Source organism: Globicephala melas, chromosome 9, assembly GCF_963455315.2.
Source record: "Globicephala melas chromosome 9, mGloMel1.2, whole genome shotgun sequence".
Lineage (NCBI taxonomy): Eukaryota > Metazoa > Chordata > Mammalia > Artiodactyla > Delphinidae > Globicephala > Globicephala melas.
In genome coordinates, this window is record NC_083322.1 from 21,859,189 (window position 1) to 21,871,439 (window position 12,251).

At 39.0% G+C, this 12,251-nt stretch overlaps 1 protein-coding gene across 5 annotated transcripts in view; it reads left to right on the forward strand.

The window, feature by feature from the left end:
* The window catches only part of CEP41 (centrosomal protein 41), a 43,784-nt gene that overhangs the window by 5,886 nt on the left and 25,647 nt on the right, over nucleotides 1–12,251 (forward strand). For all 5 annotated transcript variants that reach the window (XM_030853822.2, XM_060305313.1, XM_030853821.2 and 2 more), the window contains exon 2: nucleotides 6,624–6,687. In XM_030853822.2, coding sequence (XP_030709682.1) covers nucleotides 6,624–6,687 — 64 coding nt within the window. The remainder of the gene's footprint in view (nucleotides 1–6,623; nucleotides 6,688–12,251) is intronic.

The window sequence follows — 12,251 nt, forward strand, 5'->3', positions numbered from 1 at the left end:
GTCTTTTATGATCTAGACTCAGAAGTCGTATGGCATCACTTCCATCAGTCACAGGCCCGTCCAGATTCAAGGGGAGGGAACATAGGCCCCCACCCCTCATTGGGAGGAGTGTCATCATCACAGTGTGAGTGGTTGGGAAGTTCTGTTGTGGCCATCTTGAAAACTACAGTCAGCCCCAGGTGGTAGCTGCTGGCAGAGTAGGGGCTGCTGCACATGCAAACATGGGTCAAGGTTGGTGTTTGAGATTGGTAGGATTGGTCCAGATTAAAACTCCTATAAACAAAAATCTCTTTTAAAGTTGACACCTAGTCCCTTTATTTTATTGACGTCCTCTTTATACAAATGAGAGAAGTAGAGAAATTTTGAACAAAATATATAATGGAATTTTTTTTAGTCCTTAAATGTAAATCTTACTACATACATTACAATTTCAATGTGAACAACCTTGTGAGTTCCATTTTAAAAGAAGTGGGAAGTCAGAAAAGCTCATTCATTTTTGAATGACTTGTGATTCAGACAATCTCCCTCATTTTTTAAGTGATTTTCCTTCAGAAAAATCCCACTGTTGACTTCTCATTCTTCTCCCTTTTCTACAACATCCATGTATTCACAAAGCCGGGTCTCACTTTGCATATATTAGTAATCTACCAAAATACTCCTTTGATTGTGTGGCTCATATCTCAGTGTTTTTGATATCTTCCATTGTCTTCAGGGCCTAGTCCAGACCCTCAGCCTAAATTCAGGGATCTCCACCTGGTGCCTACGTATCCATGTCCAACCTTACAGCACAGGATTCCATATACCCACTGTTCTTAAACGTTTTGGGGTTATAGACCCCTTTGAAAATTTGGTGAAAGTCAAGGACCCTTTCCCTAGAAAAATGTACATATACTCAAAGTTTTACATATAGTTTCATGGGACTCATGGACCTCCTAAAGCCCATCAGTGGACCCCGTTTCCAGAACCCCTGCCTGAATGAGGCTGCACAGTAAAGTGTTTAAGAGTTCAAGCTCTAGAGCCAGACTGCCCAGTTTAATTCCAGGTTCTACCACTCTTACCAGCTAACCTCAGGAAGTCACTCCACCTCTCTATGCCTGCTTCCTAATATAGAGAATGAGGATAATACTAGTATATACCTTATTGGTGGTTGTGAGGATTAAATGAGATAATGGAGAGAAATGCTTAGCTGAGTGCCTGACAACATAGTTAAGTGCTCAATAAATTTTAGCAGCAATTACCTTTATTGTTGTTGTTGTGTCTTCTCCAGCAAATAGAACAATTTGCCATTCTTTAAACATGCTTTTAAAGTGGCCTTGCTATTATAATTTCCTCCACTTAGAATACTTTTTCCATCCCTTTTCCCCATCTTTTTTTTTTTTTTTTTTTTGTGCGGTACGCGGGCCTCTCACTGTTGTGGCCTCTCCTGTTGTGGAGCACAGGCTCCCAATGCACAGGCTCAGCGGCCATGGCTCATGGGCCCAGCCACTCCGCGGCATGTGGGATCTTCCCGGACCAGGGCACGAACCCGTGTCCCCTGCATCAGCAGGTGGACTCTCAACCACTGCGCCACCAGGGAAGCCCGCTTTTCCCCATCTTTTTATCCACAGAAGCTCAACCCTTAAAACAGCTCCAGTGCCACTTCTTCCATGCAGTCTCCCTTATCACCCGCAGTGTGAGAGCTATCTTTTTGTTTCAGGTTCCTCGAGCCCTCGATGTCTGTGCTGTCCACAGGGCACTAGCACGCACACTGCGTGTTGCTCAGCTCTCAGAACCATTTCCATCCACTTGGTGTACTTATTGTTCTCACACTGGTGCAAGGCCTTGTAGCAGGTACAGAGGTAGAGCCTCTGTCCCAAGTGCAGGCAGTGAGGAGTGTTAATGGTACAAAGTGCTGTGACAATCCAGGCAGGGAAGAGATTTCTATCTGACTGGGCCCCCCAGAGGAGGAATCTTCCCGGAAGATGTGTTTGTGCTGGGTCTTAAAAGCCAACCAGAGGTTAAGGAGCAGGGATGGGGTGGGTAAACAGAGAGGGCATTATCTTTTGACCCTCCCTAGAGATGTAAGCCCCCAAAGGGCTTCTGTCGTTTTTGGTTGCTTTCAAAGAGCCTGTATGAGTACCACAAACATCAACTTTCTTAGCTTTCTCCCTTCTCTTGTTGAACTTCATTATGACCACCTATCTTATTACATTATCTTAAATATACGTCCAAAGCTGCACCTTCCACCTGGGCTCTGGGCCTCATCCTTTCCCGCTCCCTTGTTTTCATACCTGCTTGCTTCATTTTCAACCTCTTATCCAGCCCATTAGCTTATAAACATCCTCAAATCTCTCCTTTCTTCAAACAACAAAAACTATTCCTTAGCAACTCTGAAGGGGGAAAAAAAGACCATCTGGCTACTATCCTCCCTTCTCATAACACTCAACCTGCTGTTTTTGCTTCTGCTCCTGTCAATTTACTGTAACTGCATCCAGCAGGGTCATCAGCAGTGTCCTGGTGTGTTCAATCCAAATTCACTTTTCTGTTTTCTCTTCCCTGACCTGCATTCTTGTTCGCTTGTTCATATTTGACCTCTTGTTCTCTGACTTGACAGCATTGATCACTGTTGACCATTTTCTTCTTCCTGAAACTCTTCTTCTTTAATTCTCATGACCCACTTTCTTCTGGCCTCTTGCAAGTTTCACCCACAGTTTTTTTCTCCACCTGAAGGTAAATCTTGGTGTTTTTTTTTTCTCAGCCTATACACTCTCCAGTGGTGATTGTGTACATTCCCATGGTTTCCCCCAAATCTTGTTTTTTCTAGTCCAGAAATCTCTCCTGATCTCCAGACCCCCCAGATAGCCAGCTTACCACTTCCGTTTTGGATAACCCACAGATACCTTATATTCAAAATGCCCCAAACAGAACACATCGTGTTTTTCAATATATGCTTCCTCCGTAGTCCCTTTTTTGGGGAATGGTATCACTGTCCTTCCCCTGTTACACTAGTCAGTTTTAAAGATTTTATATCTTAAAGACTTCTTAAAACTGTCTCCCTCTCCTCATCTCTACTGCTGCTTTCTTAGGACCACAGATCCTCCGAGCACAACCTCTTACCTGATCTTTGCGCCTCCATTCTTGACTATGATCCTATTAGTTCTCCAGAGTGCTGCCAGAGTGATCTTTCTAAAATGGAAATAGAATCCCATCCCTTCTCCCTAACCTTCTTCAGTGACTCCCATCATCTACACCAGGGTTCCTCAGCTTCAGCACTTTTGACATTTGGGGTCAGCTAATTCTTTTTCGGGGTTGGGGGGGTCTTCCTGACATTGTAGAATGTTTAGCAGCATCCCTGGCCTCTACTTACTTGATGGTAGCACACCCACCACCCAGTTCTGACAACCTAAAATGTCTCCAGACATTGACAGGTGACCCCATGAGTTGGGGGAGCAAAATTGCCTCTGTTTGATCTACAGGATAAAATCTAGGTTTCTTAGCATGGATACAAGGCCCTTTGTGTTCTTCCCCTGCCTGCCTCTTCAGCCTCATTTGACCCCATATTGCCCGCTATCCTCCAGGTCTATCAGTTACCAGGAACCCTGTAGCTCCCACCCACCACTCCTTTAACTTGACTAACTTTCTCAGCCCTTGGATTTCAGCTCAGAAGTCACCCCTCAGGAAATAGTTCCTGACTCTTTTAGTCTGGATTAGGTGCCAATCTTACATGCTCCTGTTGCACCCCCTGCTTCCCTCTGCTTGTTCATCATGCAGTGTGACGTCTGTTCACTTGTCTCTCTTCCCAGCATCAGCGAGAGCTGGATGGGAAGGACTGTGTTTTGTTACCTCTGTGTCCTTAGCACGGTGGCTTACTCCTAGTAGGCATCCAGTAAATGCCGACTGAATGAATTGTTGGTGCTCAATAAGGCTTTGTTGAATGAATGAATAGTCCTCCTTGAAACAGCTGCTTTTCTCAGCTCTTTCACTTTCCACCATTCCATCCTGTTTATGTAATTGAAAAAAAGCTAGTTGGTCAGTAGGTCAAGAAACAGTCACCCCCAAAGCAAGGATTTTAAGGAAAAAAGTCTGGCAGTTCCATAAACTCTGTGGTGCACTGCGTAGAGTGGAACACAAATAGTTTTACGTTATGGTTGGTATCAGAAAGTCAGGAACAAGAATTTGGACCAAAATGGGAAAATGGGAAAGAAACACTACATTTTTGTACTGTAGCATATGGATTTCTCATTAGTCTATGTAAGGGAAAACCGGGGGTGGGAAGGGCTCAGCGACTGCAGCTGTCCACACTCTCTCCCCCCATCATTCTGCTGCCACCACACCTGGTCCCCAGAGACACCCTCACTTCTTAGCTATGTTGGCTGAGGTATGGACAAATCCCCTTGGTTCAGCAGAGACTAGCCTGGAATCTTTCAAAGGAGCTTTGCTAGGAAACTAGTGGGAAAAACAAAACAAAAGTAAAAACAGGAAACAGCATATAGAAATTATAAAAATACAGAGAGGAGTTATAAAAATACAAAGGAAGGAAGGAAAATGACAGAGAAAAAAGAAAATCCCTTAGCTTAAGATAACTAAGTTCCAGTTTTAGCTTTCCTAAATTTACCAGGCACATGTTTTCCCCTGGGTTTTTTGTTTCTGTTTTGTTTTGCCACAATATTGCCTCCCTCTGAAGAACTCATCCTACAGTCCTCCTTTTCAGTCTTTGAGTATTTTCCTTTTCTCACTTAAGAATCTTCTCTTTCTTCATCTAAGAGGGAGTTGGAATTGGCATTGGTCACTTTCTCTTACCGATGGCGGGTTGCTGATCAGAAGGAGAAAGGAGCTTTCCAGCCTTTCTCTGAGGATAAAGTAGCTCAGGGGTTCTACTTCTGAGGACCAATGCTAAGCGTCCATGACAAAGGTTTTACTTGCCTGGGGTGAAATGAAAAACACAGACAATATCAATGAGTTTTTTAGTAGCACTAAAGGACTGACCTTTTTATTCTGGGTTTTTTTCTTTCTTTCTTACTTTTTAAGTATTAAAATAGCAGACGGTAGTTGTGAGGTTTTGCTTTGTTTTTGATGTCCTTGTCAAAATTAAATGTTGATAATTCTCTGTAGGTACCCCAGTTTTTAAAAATTCTTCCTGGTCTCTGAAGTCCAGAACTCTGACCAATAGATATTCTGTAAGACATTGAAATGTACCCTATTTTTTTTTTTTTTTATGCTTTGTGGGTCATTTGAAAAGGTATTTTAATATGTAAATTTATTTTTCAATCCTCCAACAGGACGTGCTGTAGTTAACTATGTTTTCAAGGGCAAGTGACACAGGTTATAAAGTTTGACGTTCTGTTCTAAGGAACTATGTAGTTGCTGTAATATAATCCTCATTCTAGATATTCATTTATTGGTTGAATATCAATAAATGTGCCCACCATGTGCTAGGTACTGGGTGAAAACAAATTTGAGTAAGTTATTGTCCCTGCCTTCAAGGAAATTCTAGACTAGGCAAGAAGGTCGAGGTGTGAACAATAGTACAAGGTGTCAGTACTCTAGGAACCAGAGAGAAAGTACCTAATTCCACCTTGGACAGCTTTATAGAGGAAGTGAAGTGTTACCCATGGACAAGTTGAGGAAAGGCATTCTAGGCAGACATTTGCTATGACTGGAACCTGAGTGAGTGTGGCAAATTTCGGGAACATTTGGGCAGCTTCAACTTGGGAACATGTGGGAGAGTGGCAGAAGATGAAGTGAAGCTGGAAGGGTATTGCCCAGTTTTAATTTCATTTTCCACAGCTACCAGTTACTGAACATATACTTTTCATACTTGTAGTCCAGAAAAAAGCCTGAGCAATAAAACTGTATTTTGTAATGTTTTTATTCATTAGCCTTCCCTCACTTAATGCCTTTTGAAAATGCCACTGAAATTTAATATGGGTAAATGCCTGGTACTTGGATTCAGAGTTCACTCCCAGAGCGTAGGACAGGGGAGACCTGACATAGCATTTTGCTGACCATAAACTTTCCTTGAGCCCATGATACGCCCCAGCTGCCCCGAGAGCAGATGCCGTCGTGGTGACTTCTGTGGAGCGTCAGACTCAAGGCAAGCAGCGGGTCCTGGCCTGGCAACATCTGGGCACTGTGCTCAGGTCTGCGTGCCACTTTTTAGGGCGTGTGTGGATAAAATCTAGAGGGTATCTGAGAAGATGGCCTACAAACCATCATATAAAGAGTAAAATTAAAAAGAACAAGAGAGCTGCCTTTAGTTATTTTAATGGATTGCTAGAGGCAGGATGGAATGGCTTATTCTGGGTTGTACCAGTGGACTGGATGGAAATTAGATCAATTTTGACTCAGTGTTGGAAATAATTTTTAAGAGCTTTTTTTCCTAATTACATAGCGCTATGAGATTATTTTGACAAAATATGGAAATGTTTTGACAGAAACATGATAACCATCTTCACCTGTGGAGATACTGTAGTGTGAAGTGTCCTATTTGAAGGAACGGTTGGCCCTCTAGAGCTCCTTCCATCTTTAAATTCAATGAAATTTTAGCATTTGTTCTAATTTTTAAAGTATCTTATCTCTTTTCCAACTTTGCCACCCTTACCCTTACATTAACCCAATTATTTGTGAATTTTATTATTTTTTAGTATCTGACCAAGAGGATACCACAAAACCCAAGGTATCAGCATGTCAAGTCAAGACTAGACACTGGTAAGTAAAGACTAGAAAATAAAAACTTAAAAAAAATCTAATAGCTGATTATTGACAAAAAACAGCATGTCATGCCTGGTATGAATCACAGCTAAAAGTTTCTTACTGTCTGGGCTGATGTTTTTCTGAGCTCAGGACTTATCTTTGAAAGCTGTTTTTCAGATTATCATTAAAAATCTCCATTCACATAATTGAGCTTACTATAAATTGAGAAACTGATAAAAACAGTATTTAATAAGTTCCAGGACTGAGGCTAATAAGTTCCAGGACGTCAGCCTCTATCTTGGAACACCTTAAGTATCTTCCTTAAAACTGGGATCAATAGATTATACTTGTGCATGTTTGTTCAATTCCATATTTGCACAGTGCAACTACATGCAAATTTATGGGCTACAGGACATGTAAAGATGAGTGTGAATTGTGATTTTTGTAATCAAAGAGCTTAGATTCAAGTGGAGTCAGACAGACTTGAATGAGTAACTAAAATACCAGGCAAAATTAAATTAGTGCTGCAATTCAGGTAAAATGAAATTTAAGAGTGCATTACTGCTTATTTCCATGCTGTTGACATTTTTCAGTGTGATGATGAAAACCACTCCCCAGATCCCTGGTGGATTTTCAGTCTTGTGAGATTTTGGTTGGTTGTTTAGTTTTTTTCAACATCTTAAAGTCTGCTGTGGAAAATCCATCCTATTAAGATGGTTTTGCTAGTGGATAGGGGTACCACATGCCTTTAGCAATACTGAATTTTCTACCAGTAACCTCAAGACAACGGAGAAAATAAACTGGGGTGTTGACTTTGTTTAAATCTCATTCATTTTGTCTTTCTCTTTCCCCAGTCTCCTTCAAAATTACTGTCTTCTGTTATGCATGTTTCCCCAAATAAAATAGACTTAAATTAAATGTTTTAAATGAACCACATTTGCAGATACTATTTCTTGGGACCTTTATTTCAAACATTTTTGTGCTGTACAGATATTTATCCTTGCAAATATCCTGTTTGATGGGAGGTAAAAAATGTTATCTCTGTCTTTGAGGAGGAGGAAATTTTAGTCCAGAGATTATGTGATTTACCTGAAGTTCAGTAAAGGAGATAGAACTAGGATTTGTGTGCAGGATGAGGAAGTTGATGTTGGAGACCTGGTGTGACGTCCTGGGTACTCTCACTTCGGCCACACTGTCCCAGTGCTTCCTCCAGCCTCATTTCTTCTATCACAAATGTCTTCAGCTCCTGCCTCTCTGTCTACCTCCCTTTATTTGCAATTGTGACCCACCTTTCTGGAATAAGTTATTCTGAGAGGGAAGTACTTTGATTAAAAATACCATATTTTCTCTGAGCAGTACGGACAACGTTTTAAAGACTGCTTAATGCATTTCTTTTGGAACCTTCTTAAAATTAAAATTTGTAAGAGCTGAAGTCTTTTTCAGATAAATAGATTTGTCTATAGCTTCATTTTTTTTTTCTCCTGGAAGTTGAATTTTGTGAATGAAAACTGATTTCTTTCCCTTCAATTCCTCAGTTCATAACCAAAGTTTGACTCAATAATGGTGGTACCTGAAATTAATTTCAATTTTTTGGAAATTGGGATATTTCTATCTGCTTTTTATAATACAAAATAATTGCCTATCTCCTTTTATATTTTGAGGTTTTTACTCTAGTATTTTTTCTAATTAAACTTTTTATTTTGAGGTAATTGTAGATTCACATGGAATTGTAAGAAATAAAACAGAGATTCCTTGTACCCTTTACTCAGTTTCCTATAGTAACATCTTGCAAAACTGAGCTGCGCTATCCCAACCATGATATTGACATTGATAAATACAGTCTGGCTACAGAAGATTTCCATGACCACAAGGATCCCTCATATCCACTTTCCACCCTCACCTGTGCCTTAACCCGTGGCTACCACTAATCTGTTCTCCATTTCTATAGTTTTGTCTTTCACAAATGCTATATAAATGGAATCATACAATATATAAGTTTTGGGATTGGATTTTTCCGTCAGCAAATTCTCTGGAGATTCTTCCAGGTTGTTGCACGTATTAGTAGTTCATTCCTTTTTATTCCTGAGTAGTATTCCATGGTGCATTCCATACATGCACCACAGTTTAACCATTTTCCTATTGAAGGACATTTGAATTATTTCCCCTTTTTGATTATTACACGTAAAGGTGCTATAAACATTTGTGTACAGATTTTTGTGTGAAAATAAGTCTTCATTTCTCTGGGATTAGTGCCCAGAAGTGCAATTTCTAGATTGTATGGCAGTTGCATTTGTAGTTTTTTAAGAAGCTGCCAAACTGTTTTCCAGAGTGGCTGGACCATTTTACATTCCCACCAGCAGTGTATGAGTGATCCAGTTTCTCCACATCCTCACCAGCATTTGGTGGTGTTGCCATTTTTAATTTTAGCCATTCCGATAGGTGTGTAGTAGCATATTATTGCCCTTGTGATTTGCATTTCCCTAATGACTTATGACGTTGAATATCTCTTCCTGTGCTTATTTGCCATTTGTGTATCTGTATACCTTCTTCAGTGAAATGTCTGTTCATGTTTTTTGCCTGTGTTCCAATTGGATTGTTCGCTTTTTAATTGTTGAATTTTGAGTGTTCTTTACATATCCTACCTACTAGTCCTTTGTTGGATACATGGTTTGCAAATAGTTTCTGCCAGTCTGTAGCCTGTCTTTTCATCCTCCTAACAGGGTCTTTCAAGGAGCAAAAGTTTTCAATTTGGGTGAAGTCCAGTATAGCAGTGTTTCCTTTTATGGATCATGCTTTTGTTGTCAAGTCTAAGAACTCTTTGCCTAGCCTAGGTATCAAAGATTTTCTATATGCTTTTTTCTAAAAGTTTTATATTTTAGGTTTTACATTTAAGTCCATGATACATTTCTGTATAAGATGTGCAACTTAGATTGAGATTAATTTTTTGATTGTGGATGTCCAATTGCTCTAGCACCATTTGTTAAAAAGATTACCTTTCCTCCATTGAATTGGTGTGTTCACCTTTGTCAGAAACAAGTTGGGTATACTTACATGCATCTATTTCTGGGTTCTGTATTCTGTTCCATTGATTTATGTGTCTATCCCTCTGCCAATATCACAGTCTTGATTACTGTAGCTATATAATAAATTGGATACTTAAAATTGGTTAGACTGATTAGTCCCACTTTATTTTTCTTTACAAAATTATTTTAGCTACTCTAATTCCTTTGCCTTTCCATGTAAATTTTAGAATAAACTTGTTTACATTTACAAAGAAATATTGCTGTACTTTTTTTTGGTATTTATTTTATTTATCATTTATTTTTGGCTGCATTGGGTCTTTGTTGTTGCGCACAGGCTTTCTTTAGTTGTTTCTTTCATCAGCATTGTATAGTTTTCAGCGTATAAATCCTATACATGTTTTGTTAGATTTACACATAAGTATTTACTTTTTTTGAGCAATTGTGAATGGTATTGCATTTTTAATTTTGGTGTCCATGTGTTCATTGCTAGCGTATAGAAATATAGCTTATTTTTTATATTTATCTTGTATCCTGAGACCTTGCTAACTCACTTATTAGGTAAAGGAGAAATTTTTTGGGTAGATTTCTTGGGCTTTTCTATGTAGACAATCATGTCATATAAAAAAAAGGCAGTTTTATTTCTTCCTTTCCAGACTGTATCTGTTTATTTCCTTTTATTGCCTTACTGTACTGGCTAGAACCTCCAGAACTATGTGAAGTAAGAGTGCTTAGAGCGAACATCCTTGTCTTTACCCCAAACTTAGTGGGAAAGCATTCAGTTTTTCATGATTAAGGATAATGTTAGTTGTATCAGGTTGAGGAAGTTTCCTCCTGTTCCTATTTTTCTGAGAGTTTCTATCCTGAATGACTATTGAATGCTTTTCCCGCATCAGTTGATATAACATATGGTTTTTTTCTTTAGCTTGATAATATAGATTGCTTTGATTGATTTTTAAATATTGTACTAGTTTTTTATCTATAGAGTAAAACTCACTCATGGTGTATAATTCCTATTATATGTTGCTGAATTCAGTTTATTATTTCATTATAGATTTTTATGTTTATATTCATGAGGGACATTGCTTTGTAGTTTTTGGTTTGTTTTTTGGATTGTGTTTGCCTGGTTTTCGTATTATTGTAATACTGGTGTCATAAAATGAGTTGGGAAATGTTCCCTCCTGTTTTCTGGAAGAGATTATATATTATTGGTGTTAATTCTTTCTTAAACATCTGGTAGAATTGTCCAGTAAAACCATTGAGCCTGGAGATTTCTTTTTTGAGAGTTTTTAAATTTTGAATTCAATTTTTTGATAGTTATGGGGCTATTCAAATTGTTTGTTTCATATTGGATGAGTTGTGGGTTTGTGTTTTTAGAGGAAGTAGTACATTTCATCCAAGTTTTCAAATTTATGTGCGTAGAGTTGTTTGTAGTGTTCCCTTATTATCCTTCTAAAGTCTGTAATATCTAAAGTGATAGTCCATGTTTCATTCCTAATGTTGGTAATTTGTGTCTTTTCTCTTTTTTTTCTTCACTACAGGTTTGTCCATTTTATTGATCCTTTCAAAGAACCAGCTTTTGGTTTCATCAATTTTCTCTTTGTTTTTCTGTTTTAAATTTTATTGTTTTGCTCTTATCTTTATTTCCTTCCTTCTGCTTATTTTGCTCTTGTTTCTAGATTCTTGAGGTAGGAGTTTAGATTATTGATTTAAGAGTTGTTCTCTTTTTTAATGCATGTAGTTAGTGCTGTAAATTTCTCTCAGCACTGATTTAGCTGTGTCTCACAAATTTTGATATGTTGAATTTTCATTTTCATTTAGTTCAGTGTATCTTTTTATCTCCCTCAAGACTTCCTCTTTGATCCATGGATTATTTAGACATGTGTTGTTGTTGTTTTATAAATTATTTATTTATTTATTTTTGGCTGCGTTGGGTCTTCATTGCTGCGCACTGGCTTTTCTCTAGTTGCGGTGAGCGGGGGCTACTCTTTGTTGTGGTGTGCAGCCTTCTCCTTGTGGTGGCTTCTCTTGTTGTGGAGCATGGGCTGTAGGCACGTGGGCTTCAGTAGTTGCAGCGTATGGGCTCAGTAGTTGTGGCTCATGTCTCTAGAGCGCAGGCTCAGTAGTTGTGGCGTGTGGACTTAGTTGCTCTGTTGCATGTGGGATCTTCCCGGACCAGGACTCGAACCTGTGTCCCCTGCATTGGTAGGTGGATTCTTAACCATTGTGCCACCAGGGAAGTCCTGTGTGTTGTTTAGTTACAAGTGTTGGAGGTTTTCCTGTCATCTTTCTGTTATTGACTTCCAGTTTGATTCCATTGTGGTTGGAGAATGTACTCTGTATATTTTAACTTTTTAAAATGTATTGATGTTCATTTTATTGCCCAGGATATGGTCTATCTTGGCATATGTTCCATGGACACTTGAAAAGAAGCATAGTTTTGCTTAGTGTGTTCTTTGTTTTGTCCTGATAGTCCGAGACTCCTTTTATCTTTTCCTTTCTAATTAGAGAACTTCCTTTAGCCATTCTTTAGGATAGGTCTGCTGGTGACAAATTCTC